Source organism: Chiloscyllium punctatum, chromosome 5 (assembly GCF_047496795.1).
Source record: "Chiloscyllium punctatum isolate Juve2018m chromosome 5, sChiPun1.3, whole genome shotgun sequence".
Lineage (NCBI taxonomy): Eukaryota > Metazoa > Chordata > Chondrichthyes > Orectolobiformes > Hemiscylliidae > Chiloscyllium > Chiloscyllium punctatum.
In genome coordinates this window covers 65,371,104-65,393,938 of record NC_092743.1, presented here as the reverse complement: position 1 = coordinate 65,393,938, position 22,835 = coordinate 65,371,104, and the positions used below count along the sequence as shown (strand labels likewise).

The following is a 22,835-nucleotide window of genomic DNA, read 5'->3' as shown; positions in this document are numbered from 1 at the left end:
TCTCTGCTTCTCAACCTTGAAATCTTGAAATCTACATCTTTTGCTCAAAAGCCTTAATATCACTTTATATGGCTCAATATCAAAACTTCTTTGATAACATTCATGGAATCATTTGACTACATAAAAGTAACAAAAGAAAATCAATACAAAAATGCAGTTGATTCAAATTGTTGAGAGATGAGATAGGTCAGAAATAATAGGCAAGGTGTGTTCAAATGTGCCAGCAACAGCACACATTATTGTTAAAAGTCCGGAGGATTAATCATTTTCTTGTGGATTTTACTAAGCATATCACTGTATTTTTAAAAGGAGAAGTGACACACTTGAAAATTTTCATTGCGGAACTGAACTTGAACTCAAAAGAATTTTCAGACCTCTTTTCAGTCTGAAAGCAGATATGTTGTATTTTTCAGTAAATTATGGGAGATATTACAAATGAAGGCTAGAAACCCACAATGAGTCATTACTTTCAGAATTTGAAGGAAATGCTTCAAAACAAAACAGTAGGCAAAGTGAAAGTATCTTAAATTCTTCATAACGTACCATTTTCAACATTTGCAAGACGATGCATGAGTGGCAACCAGACAAGACACTGTGGTGGGGGATCAGACATCAAAGTGTCCAGAAATGTATTGAGTGTCACTTTTTTCTGTAAACACAAAATAATAATTTGGAATCATCTCACCAAAAGATAAACAAAAATGTCTTTGAAATACAAACAGCATCAAAAATCTGTGCCACTCAAAGTTTCTCCTTCTTCCTAAGACATATGCATTTTTCATCCAAGTGCTTCTTGCATGTTCTTAGCATTTCCTATTAATATTCTCAAACAAATGTAATTCAAATATTTAGTATAAATGACAGCTAAGAAATGCATAGTGTATAAATTGCTCCACATTATAAATACAATTCTACAAATTCTACTACTTGTTACAGTAATACTCATGGAATTATATAATCAGAGAGATGGAACAGACCCTTCAGTCCAACAGATGTCCCAACCTAACAGAGTCCCATTTGCCAGCACCCAGCCCATTTTCCTCCAAACCTTTCCTATTCATAAACCCATCCAGCTGCCTTTTAAATGTTGCAATTGTACCAGACTCCACCACTTCCCCTGGCAGCTCATTCCATACATGCACCATCTTCTGCGTGAAAAAGTTGCTCCTTAGGTCCCTTTTATACCTTTCCCCTCTCAATCTAAACCTATGCCTTGTAGTTCTGGACTCCCCCACCCCAGAGAAAAGACGTTGACTATTTATCCTATCCATGCCCCTTCTGATTTTATAAACCTCTATGAGGTCACCCCTCAGCTTTCAACGCTCTAGGGAAAACAGCCCCAGCCTATTCAACCTCTCCCTATAGCTCAAATTCTCCAACCCTGGCAACATCCTTGTAAATCTTTTCTGAACCATAGGAAGGATATCCCAAACTCTTCCATTTACATCCTGGGCATGTTTGACCCCATGAACAGGTCAGATGCTCAGGATGTAGTATACATTGATATACAATTGGGAACAAGTTGCCCTGGGAATCTTTAATATCGACTCAGGAACCTGTGAACTTTCCTTGTATCAACTCAAAAATGAGCAAGGAAATTTCCTTGAAGCATATTCCTGCTCTCAATTTGTATGTTAATAAGTCCCGTTGATTAACACTTATGGCACACTGTCAGCTGACATTAAAACTCCTCCATGCTGAAGACAATTTGGAAGATTCAATGCGTGTTGTTAACAGCAGAAAAAGTATTCTGGTGTTTAACTTCAAATCCATCATGAAGAACTACATAGTTCTATTGAATTGGGCTTGCGGCTGTTCTACTTGGCCTTGTTCTTACCAATTCCCCAGTTTCAAATGTATCTGCCAATGATTGTGTTAGTATCATAACAAACACACAGTCTTTGTGGAGATAAAGACCCATTTTCTTACTGAGGATATCCTCCCCCATGCTAAATAAAATATATTCAAAGTAGTTCCACCAGCTGAAAACTGGACACATTTAGACTATTCCCCCTAGTTCACTGAGGAGCATCAGTATACCTAAAGATGGGGTGACAATGTGCAAAGCATCATCACATAACTCTACCACAGGTTGCTTCTGCATGCATGGTCAGAGATAAGTAATCCCACAATCAACAGACAATTTCAGAGCTCAGTAGTTCAGCCAGATCCAGACATGAACTATGGTAGATATTTAAACACCTAATGAGAGAAGAAAACTCCATGAACATCACCATCAACAAAGTTGGCAAAGTTCAGACAAGGCTGGAGCTGACACAATCATGAAGTCCCAAGAAAATGATCCTTTCTCAGTCTTTTCCATAGTCACTGTTTCAGATGCCAGTCTTCAGCCACTTTAATTCACTCCACATGATATTAAGAAATAATTAAGCACACTGAATACCAGTGCTCAAAATATACAGAAGCTGTCGTGAATTTACCTGAAAGTATGTTAATCATCCTCAAAATTCAACTGTGGATCAAGCAATTAGAGAAAGATTGCATCGTCTGTGGCACAGACAGAATCTTTGAGGAGCTGCTCCTCCAATCAGAGACCCAGTGTCCCCACTGCAGTCTTCTTCAGCTCATCCAATCACAGGTCCCCTTTCTCTCACTCTTGCTGCATCTCAAGAAACAGAATCTGTGATTGGTGGAGCAGTGAGAACAAGCTGAAGTAAGCTATAGCAATTACTCTGGCCAGTGCTTGTCCATCACGCAACAGAGATTTGTACAGCTTGAGAAGCAGCTATCCAGGAATGTAACAACTAAATACCCACCAGGTATGGACTGTTGTGACAGGTGGCAAAAACAAGGTAAAAACAATGACTGCAGATGCTGAAAACCAAATACTGGATTAGTGGTGCTGGAAGAGCACAGCAGTTCAGGCAGCATCCAACGAGCAGCGAAATCAACATTTCGGGCAAAAGCCCTTCATCAGGAATAAAAGCTTGTGACTGAGGGCAGGAAAGAGAGGCTGATTACAATTGGTAGCTACAATTGGCAATGAATTGTTCTTCATAAAGGATCGATTTTCCCATTTTCATGAAATTCTACCTCTCTTTCTCTTCTCTTGTTCCAATCTTACCAATTCCTTTTATCTATTCTTTAAAAGAACTTGAGAATTGCTGAAAACAGACATACTCTTTTAATCTTGCCATTAGAACAATTTGCAAAAGATAGCAATGTAGAGAGTAAAAACATTAATACTATGGAAGAGGAAAGAGCACTTTAGTTGACAACTGGACTCTGATTAAAGGAGACATTGCTATGAAGAATGCACACTGCACCTGCTTCAATTCAACAAAATAGCTGACAGCCATTGTCTGGTTCATTTTTCAAGGCAATACCTTGTTTAATTGTGCATTATGGGGAGGTGCCAGTTTTGGACTGGGGTGGACAAAGTCAGAAGTTAGATGACACCAAGTTATAGTTCAACAGGTTTATCTGAAATCACAAGCTTTCAGAGCACTGCTCCTTTAACAGACCACCTGATGAAGGAGCAGTGCTCCGGAAGCTCGTGATTTCAAATAAATCTGTTGAACTATAACTTGGCATTGTGTGACACCTGACCTTGACCAAATAGAGTAAACCTGCACAATTTAAAATTTAAACAAGGCTTGGCATTTGACAGTCAGTCATCATTAAACGGTGCACATTCTGTGTCAATAACTCTACTGATCAGCGTCCACTTGACAATCAGCAGTTTCCTCAGAATATAAAGGTTTTTCCCTTTACTTTGGTATTTCTTGCAAATTGTTCTGATGAGTGCATAACAAAATATTTGACAACATATGTCTTTATTCATTCACTTGTTACTTAATTCTCTTCTATTCTTTCTCTGTTTATCTTTTTTTATGTTAGGGGTTGTAGATGATGGTGAAACAGATGGTAAGGAAGTACAGCATGAACTTCTGAGACTACTGTCCAGGAGAACAGTTTATTTATTAAATAAATAGTCAGGCTAAGAAATGGTAGACTGACATTGAAGATTATCATTGGATCAGAAATCAGAAACTCAGAAATTCTCAACAGTTAAAGCAAATATTCAAAGGCAATTTACACTCACAGTTAAGTAATACAGCACACAATATACAGGGTAATTTCACACATGTGCTTTTTGCAAGTCTATAGCTGGTTCCATTTACTGGGTTATATATGCATATTATTAGAGAGAGTACTAACAGATTAACAATGTGTTGTAAATAATGACTGAAGCAGCAAAACAATATGCATTTCTAAAACAAAAACAGAAAGTTGTGGAAGAACAATTAATCCATCAGCATCTGTAAAGGACATGACACTGATATCATAAAAAGAAATTACTGAAACTACTCAGCAGGTCTGGTAATATCTGTGCAGAGTTAGTGTTTCAAGTATGTAACCTTTCATTAGAACCCATCATCTAAAGATCATAAATGGTAATAATAGGAGGAATCTTATAAAGGTCAGAACAACATGAACTACAGCGAGATTATCGACATCTTGATCAATTCCCTGCAACATCTTAAGTTTTTGTTGAGTGACAAAGTGAGACTCTAACTAGGCAGCTGGAAGTTTCCAAATAAAGGGTGACTATAGCTTATTAAAAATCTTACTAATGTTCCAACTTACCTCATTAATATTGAACCTCCCATCTTACCAAATGCACTCAATAAGATAGACAGCAAAAATCCTCAACGTGGAAATGAGAGCAGATCCCAGCAACTTAAGCTTGCCACTTGCTCCAAAGGATTTCCATGTGAGGCACAGGGCACGCTTCATGAGAACTAGCCACAAGCATCTCACATCCATAGACATTGGCATTCAACATGCATTACCTTCTAAGAAGCTCATGGCACATCTCCAAACCATCCACAGGATACTTCTGCAATTCATTGCTGTACCTCTTTGTGTAGCAACAGTTATCATTTTAATGCTGCTGCAAGGACAGTGAGCTCAGGGACACATACCCAGTTCATGGACTTGACCAGGTTTTTTTTCCCTGAAGAAGGGTTAGGGCTGAAACTTTGACTTCTCCGTCTCCTGATGCTCCTAGCTTGCAGTGTTCTTCCAGCCTCCTGCTTGTCTACCTTGGATTCCAGCATCTGCAGTTTTTTTTGTGTCTAACCAGGTTTCTTCTCTAGCCTGTTTGATCGAGCACTCACTATCTTGGAGCCTACTCTGATGCTCACTAGACACTTAGCTTGCATTGCCTTGGTCTCCCTTTTTGCACCTTGCCCACTCAGCCAGAGGAACTGGGCTCAAAGCACTGCTGTGGTGTCTTTTATTAGTGCAGACAAAAGCCAGGAAGCTCATTATGGTTATCAATAAGCCTGAATCAAGTCAAGAGACATTGTCTTTGTTCAGGGGATTCTGGTATATGAAGTCAAAGGTAGCTTCTGATATCAGTCCAGGGTCTTGGGACATGGTTGGGCAACCACTTGTAGTGGTCAAAGTCAGACCTGTCCCCTTGTAATGGGTGAGAAGCCAAGTGTCAGTACCGCCCATCTTTAGTATTTCTGCCCTTTTGGAATGGGAGAGAGGCATATATTAATGGACATGAAAGTGGGTGGCAAAGCTTGTGCACTTGTGGAAAATCAGAAGCAAGTGGGTAGGCAACTCAAAGGGCATGCAGGATTGATCATGTCAGTATTGGGTGGGTAACAGCAAGTAAGGGAAGATGTCAGGGGGAGTAATGAGAGTGGAAGAGCATGTGTCTATGTGAGAAGTGGTACAGTGGCAGAGAGAGAGATTGAGTTGGGGGGGGGTCTTAAGAAGAATATGGTGGCATTTGCCCCAGCAGAGTGGAGAAGGTAATTGATGTTCTTTATATACCACTATACAATCTTCCAGATGGTTAAGTTCACACTGATCCGGGTGGTAATTTCTGACCAGGCTCGCATGATTTGCTGTCATAGCCTCTTCTGCTGATGCTGGGGGAAGTAGACATCCAGCCTGCATACCATCTTATCCAACAAGACTTCCAGATCCCTCTCCACAAGGTCCAGGGCAAACATCAGGGATCATGCATTCAAATTCCAGACTGACCATGCTTGTCTGGGTCCTTTTAGAGTTGGCACTGACACTAGGAATGCCGGCCAATTCCAGTATTTGGTGCAAGATGGTGGCAGAGTAACACGGCTATATTCGAGCTCCTGCCTGGGGGCCATCTGTTTTTCTTCTTTGTTTTATTTTTGCTTCTGCTGGTTTCTTTATCTTTATTTTCCTCTTCTTTTCTGTGGTGGGTTGGTTGGCAGCACCGGTGCAGTAGCAAGAGTGGGCCACATGCAGAGTGGCAGATGTGGCTTATCCCAGCAATAGAAGGCAGCAGTAGTGGCAGGAAGGTCATTCTCCTGGTGTTTGAGGTCAATGGAAACAGCAGTGAGCGTGTTCACCTGGCGTTCAGGTCCAATAGCAGCGGCAGCGAAGTGCTTCTCCTGGCATTCGGGCCAGCGGCAGCAGGAAAGCTCCTCCAGTGATCAGGACAGTGGCATCAGCGGTTGCAGACTCTTCAAGATGGAAGCATTGGCAAGGCGACATCTGCAGCCGTGGTCCAGCAGCGGCCTGGCCTGGCCTGGCCTGGCCTGGCAATGGAGCCTGGGACTCTTAGTTGTGGTGTGAGTGTGGGTTCAGCAGTATCAGCAGAGTGGACCCAGCATCAAAACGATAGTGCCGAAAGTGAGGTGTCTCTTATGTTGGTGGACCCAGCACAGGCAGCAACGAGGCATGGAGGGCTTCTTTGCAGCTAGGTGCGAGCATGTACAAGGTAAAAAAAAAACTGATATTTTCAACTTTTTAGTTCTTTATATTTAATTTATTCCTGTTTACATGTAATGCTGGTCTATTTATTTCTTTATTTTTCTATTTTCGTTTTGTTTTCTAAGAATTTGATCTTAGGTATCTGCGCCTAGGTACATTTATACTTAAGGTGGCGCTGTAATGTAGTGGCTGTAAACTTTTCACTGTACTCATTTGAATACACATGACAATAAAGCTAATTTTATTTGTTTGGAAGATGGTGAATGGTAAAATAAGGCTGAAATTGGACAACAAGGTCACTATATAGGTGTGGTAAGTAGTTTATAAGATACAATAAGAAATTTCGTTGGCTTTGCAGCATAAAACCCTTCAAAATTCTTGAAATAACTCACCATTAGACTAAAATAGTAAAATTCAGCCCTTTTTTTCTCCTCCCACAGATGCTGTCTAATTTACTGAATATTTCTGGCATTTTCAGTTTATTTTAGATTTCCAGCAACCGCAGTATTTAGCTTTAGCAGCCACAGACAATTAACATTTTGTCCATAGACATTTTATTGGAACTGGAAACTTCATTAATTTAAACTGAGAATTAATTTAAACTGAAGGGACACCATCTCTCCAGATAGATTGGGAGCATATTTTCAGCATTAGAATTTCTAAAAAGTACTTTAAAATATATTTCTTTGAGGTTTATTGCTACTTGAGGAGCGAGGAGTTTCTTATACTTTGAGATGCATAAGCCTGGTTTCAAAAGCTGAACGAATCTTACAAAAATCCCGACAATCATGATAATTCATAACAATCTCTTTTTTGAAAAACTGCCAATTACAGATGCCGTTGACAGTATTAAATAACATTTTGGCAGAGCAGGTAATGAATTTCTATGGCAGTTCTATTACCCATCTGACAACACCTAAAACAGAAAAATCTTGGAAACCCAGGAAATAATTGGTTAAGCACTTTTTTAAAACTCAGGTCTCTGCAGGTTTTCCATTGAAATTACAACAGACAATGAGGAAGATGTTCCTTGAAATATGTAATGGTCTTTCCAGTAATCACAGACTAAAATGTTTTCATAAATGTTCACCTGTTGGGAAAAACATGACCTTGATGCTTGTTCTGTGTAGCCAAAGGAAGGGCCTTCAAATACTGCTGTTGGCAATTTCAGCACTTCCCGTAGAAACTGGTCAAACTTCACATATATCATTATTCCGTTGGAGTCTGATATTTGAGAGAAAATATCTGAAGGATAATAGAGTGAGAAAGCACACCATCACTAGTTTTGAAAATTCAACACACAAGGCTAGCATTTGTTGAACAGATTATGCCTTATAACTACCTGATTGCAAAAGAAACATCAGTTTGAACATTGGCCAGGCACATAATGCCTACTGTAAACATCAATGCAGGCCCTGCTACTTCTGTGGCTGAATGTTATTTACAACGTTTAGAATGTCACTGTATTAATTAAAGCAAAACTGTCAGTGTTCTCCATCACTACCCCACTGAAACTGACAACAGTTTCGGGAGTTCAGACATGTGCAGGATGACGTGGAAATCCAGAAGCTGCACTCGGCAGATAGGATGCACTCAGCAGATATCCATCTCATCAGCAATCATGGATTTATGAACCTCCATTCAAAAGCTGTTAGTTTTGCTGTAAATATCTAAAAATAAGTTGCATCTTGTTGATTGAGGGGTCTGAGTTTTTAAATGGAATCTTTGATTTTTGGGAAAAGCTAATATTATCTTTTTGTATAGTGTCCCTTTAAAGCACAGTGAAACTTGGATAATTCTGGGAAGGAAGGTGATTGTTTTCCTGGGTACAAGGACATTAGATTTCTATGAAGAGTCTACGTAACTGAGATTGCTATGGAGATGAAAGCTTTAAAGTAAAATGTGCAAAGCATCCTATTAATACCACCATAATGGCACAAGGACCATTAACAAAACTGATGTCATTCTCAAGCGATGGAAAGCAGCCTCCTGTCCAAAGATGGCGCTGCAGGATGCAAAATAAAAGATCCTGCATGACAAAATAAAGTTTTATTTTAGTTTGAAGTTGAGTTCTCGTCATTGCAGTATCCCTTTCCTTCTGAATCCTAGGAGGCAGCCCCACCATTCCATCCCCCTACAGCCTCCCCATCTTCCTGTGGCCCCAAGTACAAAGAAGGCTAGTCCTGGTACAGACCTCGAGAATCATTAAGTCCCCGCAGTGTAGAAGTAGGCCATTTGGTCCATTGAGTCCATACCGACTCTCTGAAGAGCATGCTACCCAGACCCACTCCCCTTTCTCTGTAACCCTATATCTCCCATGGCCAAACCACCTCGCCTTCACATCTTTAGACTGTGGGAGGAAACCGGAGAACCTGCAGGAAACCCACACAGACACAGGGAAAACATGCAAACTCCGCAGACAGTAGCCGAGGCTGGAATTCAACCTGGGCCGCTGATGCAGTCAGGCAACCATGTTCTGAGCCACCATACCACCCACTTTCCTGTTCTTCTACTCTTGACACCAGCCTTTTTCCTGCTCCTTGGTTTTCAGCCACCTGCACATGCTATAAAGTGACATCATTATCTGTAGAACCAAATGATATCAAATGGACAGATGAGTCCTGGCATAAGAGTTATCTACTGTTAACACAAGATCTCACTGGAAACATCTGGACATAGGCATATATCCACCTGCACGAGGGCAGATGTTACAGTAAAATTACATGCAATATAAGTGTACAAACTTCATAATTACTTCTAAACACTCACAACCCTGAATAGCTAGTGGTATATTTGTGAAATGTTAAATTGATCTCGTATTACTGAAAATTCCAGGAATTTTAAAAACAAAACTAAACAAATCACATTTTTAAACTTTTTAAAACTTTAGCTTCTACCTTAACAGTAATATTGACTTAACTGTCTAAAATTTTTAGTGAAAATAATTTAAGCACTTTGAACTTCCTGTTTGGCTCAGTGTAAATCCTTTCATGTGATGAGTTGTCTACTCTCTTGCTGACACCACTGCTGCTACACAGTAATACATCCCCTACCACATGCTCAACTTGTGGTTTCTTATTGCTCATAGTCAAATTATTTTTAACACTAGGTAAGTGCATTTTCTTACTCTCAGGGTGATGAAATTAAATTAAATAATTCTAAATCGCCATTCAGTAAAATAGAACTTGAGTACTGCCGAAGGCAAGACACATTTTATTCAAGCTTACATCTTGCATTCAACAGAATATTTCACAGTAACATAAATATAAAGGAAAAAAAAACACCTTATATTGTATGGAAGAACACTACTGATTGGTTGTCAAGTGGAGTCTGTGCAGAGGGACTATCATGGAGAATGCATCCATTAATGCTGATAGACAGTTAACAGCTAGGCTTTGTTAAAACTTTAAACCAAGCAGGTTGAGTCTGATTGGTCAGGGCATTACCCTGCGAAATGAACCTGAGAATGACTGTCACCTATTTTGTTGAACTGAATCAGGCATAGTGCATCCACGTGTTCTTTCTGTCTACAAAGAATAGGGAGCATGCATTAATATATAACATACATAATATAATAACATATAAGAGGACTATAGAAGACTATAGAAACCCTACAGTGCAGAAACAGGCCCTTCAGCCCAACAAGTCCACACCGACCCTCCAAACAAAAATCCACCCAGACCCATTACCCCTACCCTAGCAGCTGGCCTATATCCTTCTAAACTCTTCCTGTTCATATACCCATACAGATGCCTTTTCAAATGTTGTAATTGTACCAGTCTCCACCATTTCTTCTGGAAGCTCATTCTATACATGCACCACCCTCTGCAAGAAAAAGTTGCCCCTTAGGTGGAATGGGTCTGAGTAGACAACTCATCACATGAAAGGATTTGCAATGGGCCAATCAGGAAGTTCAAAGTGCTTAAAATATTTTAACTAAAAATTTTAGACAGTTAAACAAATATTACTGTTAAGGTAGAAGCTCTTCCTATTCATAAACCCATCCAGATGCCTTTTCAATGTTGTAATTGCACCAGCCTCCACCACTTCCTCTGACAGCACACCACCCTCTATACACACCTATTCTATCCACACCAACCTCTGCATGAAAATATTGCCCTTTAGGTCCCTTTACCTCTTTCTCCTCTCACCTTAAACCTATGCCCTCTAGTTTTGGACTCCCCTACACTGGAGAAAAGACTTTGGTTATTCACCTTCCATATGCCGCTCATGATTTTATAACTTCTGTAATGTCACCCCTCAGCTTCTGATGCTCTGGAATTAACAGCCCCAGCCTATTCAGCCTCTCCCACTAGCTCAAACCTTCCAACCCTAGCAACATCCTTGTAAATCTTTTCTTAACACTTTCAAGTTCCAGACATCCTTCTTATAGGAGGGAGACCAGATTTGCACACAATATTCCAAAAGTGTCCTAACCAACATCCTGTACAGTCGCAATATGACTTCCAACTCCTACACTCAATGCACTGACCAATAAAGACAAGTATACCAATTGTCTTCTTTACTATCCCATCTTCCCATCTACATGTGATTCCACTTTCAAGGAACTATGAACCTGCCCTCAAAGATCTCTTTGCTCAGCAACACTCTCGAGGACCTTACCATTATGTGTACAAGTCCTGCCCCTCATATATATCTAAATTAAACTTCATCTGCCACTCCTCAGCACATTGTCCCTTCTAATCAAGATCCTTTGCAATCTGAGGTAACCTTCTTGGTTGTCCACGACACCTCCAGTTATACAGTCTCTGATAAACTTACTAACTATACCTCCTATGTTCACATCCAAATCATTTATATAAATGACAATAAGCAGCAGACCCAGCATTGACCAGTGTAGCACAACTCTGGACAGGGGCCTCCACTCTGAAAAGCAACCCTTTCACCATCACCCTCTGTGTCCTACCATTTCAGTCAGTTCTGTATCCAAGTTAAATCATATTTTATGTATTGCTGATTAATTTTGTAAAGCTTTCAGCACTGTAGGTGATCTAGTTTTGCATTCTGCCATATAATTTAGTCAAAGGACTTAAGTTTAACATCCTTGATTCCAAAAGAGAAGGGCATGGATTTAAGGTAACTGTCATGAAAAGGTCCTTGATAATGATCTGGCCCATTTCCCAGGAGGTGGAGCATGTGTTTGTCGACAGGTTTGCCTTAACAGTTTGGAAATATTTCCCAGCAGATATTTCCAGAACAGCATTGATGTAATTTAAAACCAGAGCCAAAAGCTTGGCAGATAAGAGCTGGAATGTTGGCCTGAGTTTTCATCCATGAGGCAGGTCATGGAAGTTGGGAAAATACCAGGCTTTGTGGATCAGCTTTGTGAAAATGTATTAGGAGATATGGTGTTTTTGAATGGTTGGGAGTGAAGGATGGTGGATTGGGGGGTGGGGAAAGAGGAGCAGGGAGATGGAGGCGATGGTGATCAAGTTTGGGAAAACAAAGCAGACGGTTGCCAAAGTTCATTGTTTTAAAAATGAATATCTCACTAGTATGTATCTTTGTCTCTGTTATAATGAAAAAAGTAAAACTTGGTATCCGCTCTAGGTTTTGGCAACACAGCGTTTTCCACAAGCTCAGCCTGGGAGACTGTGACCAGCAAGTTGTGATCTTCATTTAAGGTGGTAGAGTACTGCAGGAATTGTGCTGGCCATCTCTGTAGTCAGTGTGGAGTCTGTTGGATGCAAAGGCAAGCTGATGCACCAGCACGGTGTTGAAGCTTTTTCAAAAGGAAAACAAAAAAATATTTCTTCAGTCTTCAGCATTCCTCCAATTTTGCTCCATGCCCCAACCCCACAAAAAAAAATGTTCTATATGCCCCATTCATGTCAATAATGTCTCTCCATGCCCGAAGCCCTGGGAGATCCGTTTGATTATTGAAATATCTATGCCACAGAGAAATGTTTTCTTGATTAACAACTCCAATTCTCTGTTCTATTGTCAATTGCCCAAAGTTTATCTGCACAAGACATAATTTTAGTGCTTCCCATTTCACCTCTTGATAAAAGGTGTGACTGATCATTTTTATTGGTCTTTTAGTAAAATGAGTTTTTGCTTCAAAGTTGAAAGGATCAACTGAAGACTGCATCTGGAGGGGTATTTGAATAGCAAGTCTGGATTGCAGTGGTGCTGGGGGGGTCACAGCACATTGGGTGGCGTCTGAGTGGTGGGGGGGGGGTCGATGTTTCAGGCAAAAGCCCTTCATCAGCAATGGTGGGAGGCTTTGCCCAGGGTGCGATTTTCCTGCTCCTCAGGTGCTGCCTGGCCTGCTGTGCTTTTTCAGTGCCACTCTAATCTAGACTCTGATCTTCAGCATCTGCAGTCCTCATTTTCACCTATTTGAATAGGAAGGTTTAGAGGGATATGGGCCAAGTGCTGGCAAATGGGACTAGATTAGGTTGGGATATCTGGTCGGCATGGACGAGTTGATCCGAAGGGTCTGTATCTGTGCTGTAAACCTATATGACTCTATATTTACTCCTGACTAATGCACCTATCCTATACATCCCTGAACACTATGGGCAATTTAGCACAGCCAATTCACTTAACTTGCACACCTTTGGATTGTGGGAGGAAACTGGAACATCCCGAGGAAACCCACAAAAACCAACATAAATGCAAAATCCTAGATACGTGCAAGATAAAAATCTTAAACAATATGTGTCTATTTTCAAAAATGCTCAAATAATTCCAGCAGCAAGCTTCTTTGAGTTTCAAAAAAAATTTATTATCCCATACTTGATCCAAAGTTTCAAAAAAAGCAATCTCACTCACTCGACTAACACATACCATTGCACACACAATATTTAGATACAGATGAAGTAAACACAAAGTACAATTAGAACTTGAGAGTATGCCAGTTTTAAGCAGGCCTGTAGTTTCTTAGATGAGTCAATGCTTTAGCTGTAGTGAATATCTTGAAAAGCAGGTGATTCTCAGCAAACTGTAATTGAATTATCATCAGGTTGGTTCTCAGCTGAACCTGAAGTTAGAACAGGTTCAGGAGAGGTCTTTTTCTACTCTCAAGTTATTGCTATTTATTATCTTGGTTGACTGCATCTGCTGACTTGCTAATCTGCAGAGCTGATTCTTTCTGTTTTTAAAAGTTTTAACAATAATGTACCATCCAAAGTCCTCATCCAAATAGGGTGGTTAGTCAAAAAACATTTTGTTGTCATTCTAAAATAAAATCCAGTCTGGATTTTGAGGGACTATCACAAATCAATTGGAAGTCAAATGGGGATTCACATTTGTCTAAAATACATCTTGATTTGATGCACTGTATTCATGTTTCACCATGGACAAAAGACAAGGCGGCTAAAGTGCTATACAGTCCTTCAGTTGGCATTTCATCCTGAAGCAATGTGTGAATTTCCTGGGTGGCTAATATGGTGTTTGCCCAGATTACAGAGTATCTCATAATATCTGTCACCTTTGCCTGTATGTTACATTGGGTAAATATTATTTGAGGTGTGCCCTGCCACCAATTCTCCATTGTTAATGTTCTGTATAGGACCTATCTAATTGTCAGTGGTAGACCATTAGTGAGCCTATCTTGAAGAGAATCTTAGTTAACAAGATAACCCATTGCAGGATAGCAACAAGTACATTACTAGTCAGGCACAACTACCAGGACTTTTGAAAACTATGCAGAATACATTCGGTGCCTACGATTGCTACAGCAGAACTCACTGCCTCCACCAAAGACTGAGACAGATTGTCAAATTTGATGCAACTAAAGCAACTTCAATATTAAATCTTTGAGAACTATTAACTTATCTAACATTACCACAAAGTCAGCAGCCATTTCAATAGCTTGTTTTTGTTCAAAATTTTAAAGTATTGATTATAAGTTCATCATATACTGGAGCATGACTCCTTCATTTAGTACCAGATTCATTCTCCTAAGGAGAAAGGTGAAACTTCCATATCAGAAATTATCAAGGTAAAGATTGAAAAATCAGGTGGACAAATGCTTTTAAACCCTCAAAAGGAAGGGTTGAAACTTTAGGAATGAAATGAAGTGACACAGCTGAGGATTCCATGAATGAATGCTCAAAACGGTCAACTACCAGCTTCTCTTATCCATAATACATAGAGTAGGAACTGTAATAATCTGGCAAGCATGGTGGAAATTATCCACCATGAATCAAGACATTGAATTTTTCTAAAGCATGTTATTGCTGACAAAATAAAGAAAATAACATGGCCAATGCAAAGACAAGAAGTCTCTGATAATTCTTCAGGACTGCAAATCTCTTTAACATTGGCATCAGACTCCAAGAAGCATCTTTGGTCCTGTCACTTTACTATTAATGTATGGGAAATAAACAAGAATAGGCCAGTCGCCTTTATGAGCCAATTCCACCATTCAATTGAATAATTATTTTAACTGCAACTCTAAATGCCTTTATGCCCTGATAATCTTTCATCCCCTTGGTCATCAAGAATCTATTTCCCTTGGCCATAAGCACATTTAAATATCCTGTATCTACTGCCTTTTCAGGAAGAAATTCCAAAGACTGAAACCTAAGGGGAAAAAAAAATCCTCACCTGTTTTAATAAGCAACCCCTTATTTTTAAACAATATTTCAGATTCTTCCACAAGAAGAAATATGATTTCAACATCCACCCTGATTAAGTTTCTCAGGATCTTACATGTTTCAATTAAGTCACCTCTGACTCTCTGAAATTTCATCATCAGTTCATCATCCTGACTTCCACCATCAGCATCCAAAATGGAAAACCAATGTGACAGCGGGTCTTCAGGAAACTCCAACACCATCTGCTGGACTCCTTGACGCTCAACCATTTCCTGCCCACTTCCAGAACCTTAAGGTTTGGCGTAACTATGTCTCTGAATGAGCTATCCACATAACTCTCAGTTTTGTGGATGTGCCACAGTGTCTGTAACCGCTGCCCAAGCTCTGAAACCTGAAGCTCAATTATCTGCAGTTCAACACACTTCCTGCACATATGTTCATCAAGGTGCCCCTGGAGTCTTGTAGCACAGGCTGCAAGGCCCAAGTTCAAGTCCAACCTACTCCAGTGGTGTGTAATAACACCTCTGAACAGGTTGACTAAAAACAAAACCATTCTGGACCTCAGTAAGTCCATTACTTCCCACATATTAAAAGCCACATATTTCCCTTGACCAATGTGTGCCACTAGGTCTTAAATCTACTTTTTTAAATTTGGCTTACTTATATTACATTATTATATTGGCCTGGACTTTCACTTATTCCTGATATTTCTCAGTTACATGATTTATTTTTAAAATAAACTTTTCTAATTTACAACAATTTACAGATGGTCCCTAAAACTGTTTCTTACTAACTAATGAACTTACTCAATTTCTGTGAAGCCATTCTAGTCTTTTTTTCCACTGTGACTCAAGCCTTACCCATTCTTATACTCTCCCTGATCCCATGCCGACCCCCACATAAGTGAATGCTGACTTGCTATAAACTCTACCCAGTCTGCTCACAGTAACACTGACTTCCAACACACTCCTCCCAATCATGATTGCTACATTCGACTATTATCCGATAAACACTGTGGGAAAATGTGCAAATGTGGCCATCAGGTCATCAGAGTTTGCTCTTTGGATGTGACAGTCCATGATGTTAAAAGTCCATCATCACTCAATATCTAAGATCACGTAAGCCATCTGGCCACTTGACTGAGCCACAAGAGAGCTGTGGACACCTCTGGAAAGACACTTCAGCATCTTCAAAGGAATGGAGTGAAGAGAGAAAAGTAGGAGGAGGGAAATTGAAAAAGATGATATTATGGGTCAGAATATTCAAAATTGCAACAATTAATCTTATTTCTGGTGCATACATTGAATCTTAAAATGCTATCAACAAAAAATGAGTTTGCAGGTTCTTTCCATAAGTTCGATCCATTCTTCATTGCACAGATTATGCTGGCTATTATACATGGTAATTACTTTTGTGTTTCAATTGTACTCCATATTAAACTGTTAAAAGTCTATCCTATCTCTTACTTCTATCCTCTGTCTTTACTAGAGTAGCTTTTTTCTTCAGAACTTCTGAAAGCAGCGTGGAGAGAGTATCAGGTCAGTCACTCATTAGACATTTTATCTGACTTTCCTGTCTAGTTGTTACGGGCAAAGAGGGAAATGGGGGTGAAACTGAATTTGATGGTTTTCTTCTGTCAAACCCAAGACAGCAACGTATTGTTTGATTTTCTCTTTCCCTTTTTTATTCCAATCTCTTATGCAAATCCTAGTTTTCAGATTCAACTTTTTGAAATAAACCCACAGCAAAATCCCTTCCAACTGAAATCAAGCTTAGGGATTATTAGACAGTCAAAGTGTGGGGGAAGTCCTTTGCTACTTCATCTACACAAGCACTTAAGAAATTTTTAAAAAGCAGAGCAGAGAAAATACACACTATAAATTTCAAGTTTCGTAAAAGTAGAGTTATGAAAGATCTGGTCACATGAGGATCAGAGATCAATGTCCAGTAGCAGTTTCTTCAATAAGGTGAATGCAAAATGTTTTCTTTCTTGCAAAAATATAGGCTACTTTCCAGCTAGCAGCTTGGACACTGAGATAGAGGGTCTGAGGTAAGCTTCCAACTGCTTTTCCTCTGGAAGTCAACTGACCTAGGATCCCAGAACTGTATACAGGGTGATCCCCGTATCCGCGGAATTGTTTTCCGCATTTCACTTACCCGCGGTTTACCATGGCCAGAACATATTACAGGGAATGTTCCAGCACCAGGGACCAGGAGGCTGCTGGGAATGTAAGTTTCTCATTGAAATGAATGGGTTTGCTCCTATCTGTGATATCCGGCTTCCATAGTAGGTCCTGGAACATAACCCCCACGGGTATGGGGGGACGACTGTACTTAAGGAATTCAACCATTCCAATTACATAGCCATGTGACAAAGTCGGACATATCAAATGCTGAGGCCCATCTCAACATGCTAATTAGAAGAACGTTAATCTAAAAGAGTCACTGCAACACACCAATTAGTTTCAATTGTGAGGTGATAAGCGAACTAAAAATATTATTGCTTATTTTAGCATAATGCATTTTGATGTTTTCTTTTGTTCTGAAGCATACAGTTCAACCTCTTCATTTCAAGTTTAAATGGAATGTCTATACAATGAAGAGGGCTCAGAAGCTTTTGGAAATACAATGAGATCAGCTTTGGCAATCTTATGAATTGAGCAATTTGTCTATTTTCAAAAGAAATAGTATTTAAACAATGAGATATAGAATGCAGTTTTATTTCAGATTTCTTTTCATCACTCTGGCTGTGATACATTCAAGATGGTTCCTTTATGTTTCTGGGGATAACCCTCAGCACCTAAACTCCTGCTCCCATGAGCTGGCCAAGCAGTGGTTCTAAGTGGATCTGACAGGAGACTGACAGAAAATTCAAATGATGCCAGAGTTTAAATCTCCTGGTCCTTGTCCTGCTACATGATTTTTCCATCTGTCTTTTATCCCTGCTGCATCAACTTTACATTCATTACATTGGTCTATCTTCACTACAATTGCAACTAATCAACTGAAATAAAAGATTATAGATAGGACGATAAAAATACATATAGATAAATCTATTGTAATGATCAAACTGACAGAAAAGACTGTCACGCTTCACTGGGATAGTGTGCTGGAAATCAAGCTGCACTATTCCCAAAGTCATAAAGTCATACAGTCATAGAGCTTCTACAGCATAGAAATAGACCTTTCAGTCCAGCTCGTCCATGCCGACCAGATATCCTAAATTAATTCAGTCCCATTTGCTAGCATTTGGCCCATATCCCTTCCAATTCACACACCCATCCAGATCCCATTTAAATGTTGAAATTGTACCAGCCTTCACCAGTTCCTCTGGCAGCTAATTCCATACGCATACCACCCCTGCATGAAAACATTGTCCCTTTGGGCTCTTTTAAATCTTTCTCCTCTCAACTTAAACCCCTAGTTTTGAACTCCCTCAACCTGGGGAAAAGACCTTAGCTATTCACCCTATCAATGCCCCTCATGATTTTACAAACCTCTAAAAGGTCACCCCTCAGCCTCCGATGCTCCAGGTAAAATAGCCCCAGTCTATTCAGCCTCTCCCTACAGATCAACACTCCAAACCTCCTTGTAGATTTTTTCTGAACAATTTCAAGTTTCACAACATCCTTCCTATTGCAGGGAGACCAGGATTGCACACAGTATTCCAAAAATGACCTAACTAAAGTCCTGTACAGCTGCAACATGATGTCCCAACTCCTATACTCAATGCACTGACCAATAAAGTAAGTCATCATAAAGGGTAAAGAAGTTGAAATATATTCATAAAATTCCCTAATGAGTTCTGATGAAGGGTCACTGTACCCAAAATGTTAACTGTATTTTCTCTCCACAGATGCTGCAAACCTGCTGAGTTTTTCCAGCAATTTCTGTTTCTGTTCCCAATTTTTACCTGATTTTCAGAACCAGACTGATAGAAAGCATGGAACAGATTCATGTACTTAACAAGAATTACTATTTACTCCAAGTAATGGACGGTAGCTATAGTTATAAACAGTTAGCATATAACAGAATAAATTAAATCTAATCCCCCTGTAAACTATAAAGTAGGGAACAAGTAGGGAAAGAGTGGTTATGGGCAAAGGAAAGCTGGCAGCCAGTTCTATTCATAAGTTGTTGAAATGACTCTTATTCAGAACATTGTTCATTTCCTGCCAGAGAAACTTTCCTCCCCTGCTGCCATCAGCCTCTCCTTTCTGCCTTTAGGTGGTATACTCCTGGGACCCAAACACGAGTTAAAATTACTACAGTTTGAAAGTGGTTGGCCCTCACGTACAAAGATTGGTTGAGTTGCAGATAGTGGGGAGGATTGCCAGAGGGTACAGAATGATATAGATAGTTGGAGGCAGGAGCAGGAAAGTGGCAGGTGGAGTTTAATCCAAATAAATGTGAGGTGATCCATTTTGGAAGGTCAAGTACAGGTGGAAATTAAACAATGAATGCAGGTGTATTGATACGGAGGGGGATCCGGGAGTTCAGGTCCACAGATTACTGAAGGTCGCAGTGCAGGTAGATAAGATAGTAAAAAAGGTCTATGGCATGCTTGCCTTTATTGGAAGGAGCATTGTGTATAAGAAAAGGCAAGTTGAGCTGCAGCCTTATAGATTTTTAGTTCGGCCACACTTGGAATATTGTGCACAGTTCTGGTCACCACACTACCAGAATGATGTGGATGCTTTAGAGAGGGTACAGAAAAAGGTTTACCAGGATGTCACCTGGTATAGGAGATTTTAGCTATGACGAAAAGTTGGATAGACTGGATTTGTTTTCACTGGAATGTAGGAGGTTGAGGGGAAACCTGATAGAAGTTTACAAGATTGTGAACAGCACGGATAGAGTGGAAAGTAGGAGGCTTTTTCCCAGGATGGAGGACTCAATTATAGAGGACACAGGTTCAAGGTGTGGGAGGGTAGCTGGTTTAAAAGAGATATGCGAGGCATGTTTTTCACAAAAAGGGTGGCGAGTGCCCGAGGAGGTGGTGGAAGCAGACACAATATAAGCATTCAAGAAACTCCTGGACTATACATGAATAGGAAGGAAATGGAGGAATGCAGATCCTGTAAGTGAAGACAGTTTTAGTATGGAAGGGCAAAATGCGTTGGTGCAGGTTTGGAGGGCCAAAGGGCCTGTTCCTATGCTCTTGTTCTTTGTACGATTTTAACAATGTGAACTTGCAACAATAAAATCTAAATTAGTGCCAATACTGAATATTATTGTATTGATATACATACTTGAAAGACAGAGATTATAGAAATTGTTCCTAAGGTTGGTAACAAATATTATTCATAGCAAATAATCTAAATATTAAGCACTAGTGAAAAACTGATATCAGCGAATTAGACATAATACTCAAATGACCAGATTCCTTTAAAACAAAATAAAAGTACCAATGATGTAACATTTTTCAAAGTGTTGCCTCTTTTAATTTGGAATAGAATATCTATATTTTATAAAACCCAAAAGAACTGTGGTTGCTGTAAATCAGAAACAAAAACAGAAATTACTGGAAAAGCTCAGTAGGTCTGGTACCATCCATGGAGTGAAATCAGAGTTAAAATTTCCAGTTGAATGAGTCTTCCTCAGCACTATATTTTGTACTGAGGACCTGTTGTTAACTATGTGAATGCTTTCCTCAATCGCCTCTACCATCATTCTTACAAACAATCTTCTTACATTTAGCTTAGTTTTATTTTGGAAGTAACAAAGAAACAAACACCTGTTGTTGGTACACAAACCCAGAAATTCATCTCTTGTTTGAACCGTGACAATACTGTGACATACATGGAGAACATATTCCTGAAGTCAAAGGAGGGATTAGGAGTAGGGATATTTTGTTTGGCTGGAAAAGATAAGAAATGTAAGAAATGCTGAGTCCGTTGAGCCCATGGTAGGAGTTGGATAATTAAGATGTGTTTAAACATGAGGTTTGGAACATTGGAATGTCAGCAAGTTGGAGTGATGAATGAGGAATTAAGTGTGAGGGAGAACATATGCATTTGTGTTTTAGATATGTTGGAATACGGATGATACGAGGATCATCATGAAAGCAATGAACTGATTGAGTATGAAGGAGACAGAATAAATGCATGAAGATGTGGTTTATTTCAAAAGCTTCAATTAGAGTCATAGAGATGGAAATAGAGTCATAGCACGGAAACAGACCCTTTGGTCCAACTCATCCATGCTGACCAGATATCATAACTTAAACCTAATCCCCCTTGCTAGCAATTGGCCCATACCCCTCTAAACCCTTCCTATTCATATACCCATCCAGATGCCTTTTAAATGTTGTAATTGTACCACTTCCTCTGGCAGCTTATTCCATACACGTACCACCCTCTGCATGAAAATATTGCCCCTTAGGTCCCTTTTAAATTTTTCCCCTCTCACCCTAAATCTGTACCCTCTAGTTCTGGACTCCTCTACCCCAGGGAAAATACTTTGTCTATTTACCCTATCTATCCCCGTCATGATTTTATAAAACTCTGTAAAGTCACCTCTCAGCCTTAGACGCTCCAGGGAAAACAGCCCCAGCCGATTCAGCCTCTCCCTAAAACTCAAATTCTCCAACCCTGGCAACATCCTTGTAAATCTTTTCTGAATCCTTTCAGGTTTCACAACATCCTTCTGATAGGAGGGAGACCAGAATTCCACACAATATTCCAAAAATGGCCTAACCAATGCCCTGCACGGCACTGGTTCATTTAATAATAAGAGATAGGCTATTAGTTACTTCCAGTTAGAAACAAAAGCTCAGACATTACTTGTTTATAAACAAAGTATTACACTGAAATGGAAAACTTGGGTAACTTCCTGAACAGCCACCTGTAGCTTTGCTATTAAAGTGCAATCTCTCTGAGATTCAGAAGGTAAGGAACAACCATTAACTCTGGGTATGCAATAATGTCAACTAGTCATTACACTTAGTGATAGGTCTCCATACATTGAAGTCTAATAATATGCACTTGGCATCTCCAAAGTCTTCTGATGGCAAAGTAAGTAAAGTTTGCTTTTCAAAATTCAGTTGGATTGCCTAATAACTACGCCATTTGTAATGATCGCTGAAAAGGAAGACAAATGGCACATTTTAAGACAGGGCAGTTTAGGTCTCCATTTAAGAAGTCCACCAACATGTGTCAATCGAAGTCCATCACTTAAATAGGATCAAGTGCAATTTTAACAGCCTGTTAGCTTGAACAGTGACGATCATAATTCTGATTACTTAAATCTGACAGACAGCTTCAAAAGGGAAGTTAAAGACTTTTCTCTGCATCAAACATGAGCGTCTGCTCTTCTCTGAATCCCACATACAAAGTCCAGGCCTTGATAAACTTAGCTCCCTCCGACCAGCAATTCCCAAAGCTTACCTACATCTAAAATATGAGCAGTCTTGAGACCACAAGATTTGACAGCATTTAGCTATTGGCCAATTTGTGTCTGGTTGATTGGCAGTTTACCAACAAGATGTTAATATAACTTCAATATAAAATTGCCTAGGCCACCAAGTTT

At 39.7% G+C, this 22,835-nt stretch overlaps 1 protein-coding gene across 19 annotated transcripts in view; it reads right to left on the bottom strand.

The window, feature by feature from the left end:
* Positions 1-22,835, bottom strand: part of dtna (dystrobrevin, alpha) — a 302,593-nt gene that overhangs the window by 91,520 nt on the left and 188,238 nt on the right. For all 19 annotated transcript variants that reach the window (XM_072570467.1, XM_072570465.1, XM_072570463.1 and 16 more), the window contains 2 exons: positions 7,829-7,983; positions 544-649 (listed from right to left, as the gene is read on the bottom strand). In XM_072570467.1, the coding sequence (XP_072426568.1) occupies positions 544-649; positions 7,829-7,983 (261 nt within the window). The remainder of the gene's footprint in view (positions 1-543; positions 650-7,828; positions 7,984-22,835) is intronic.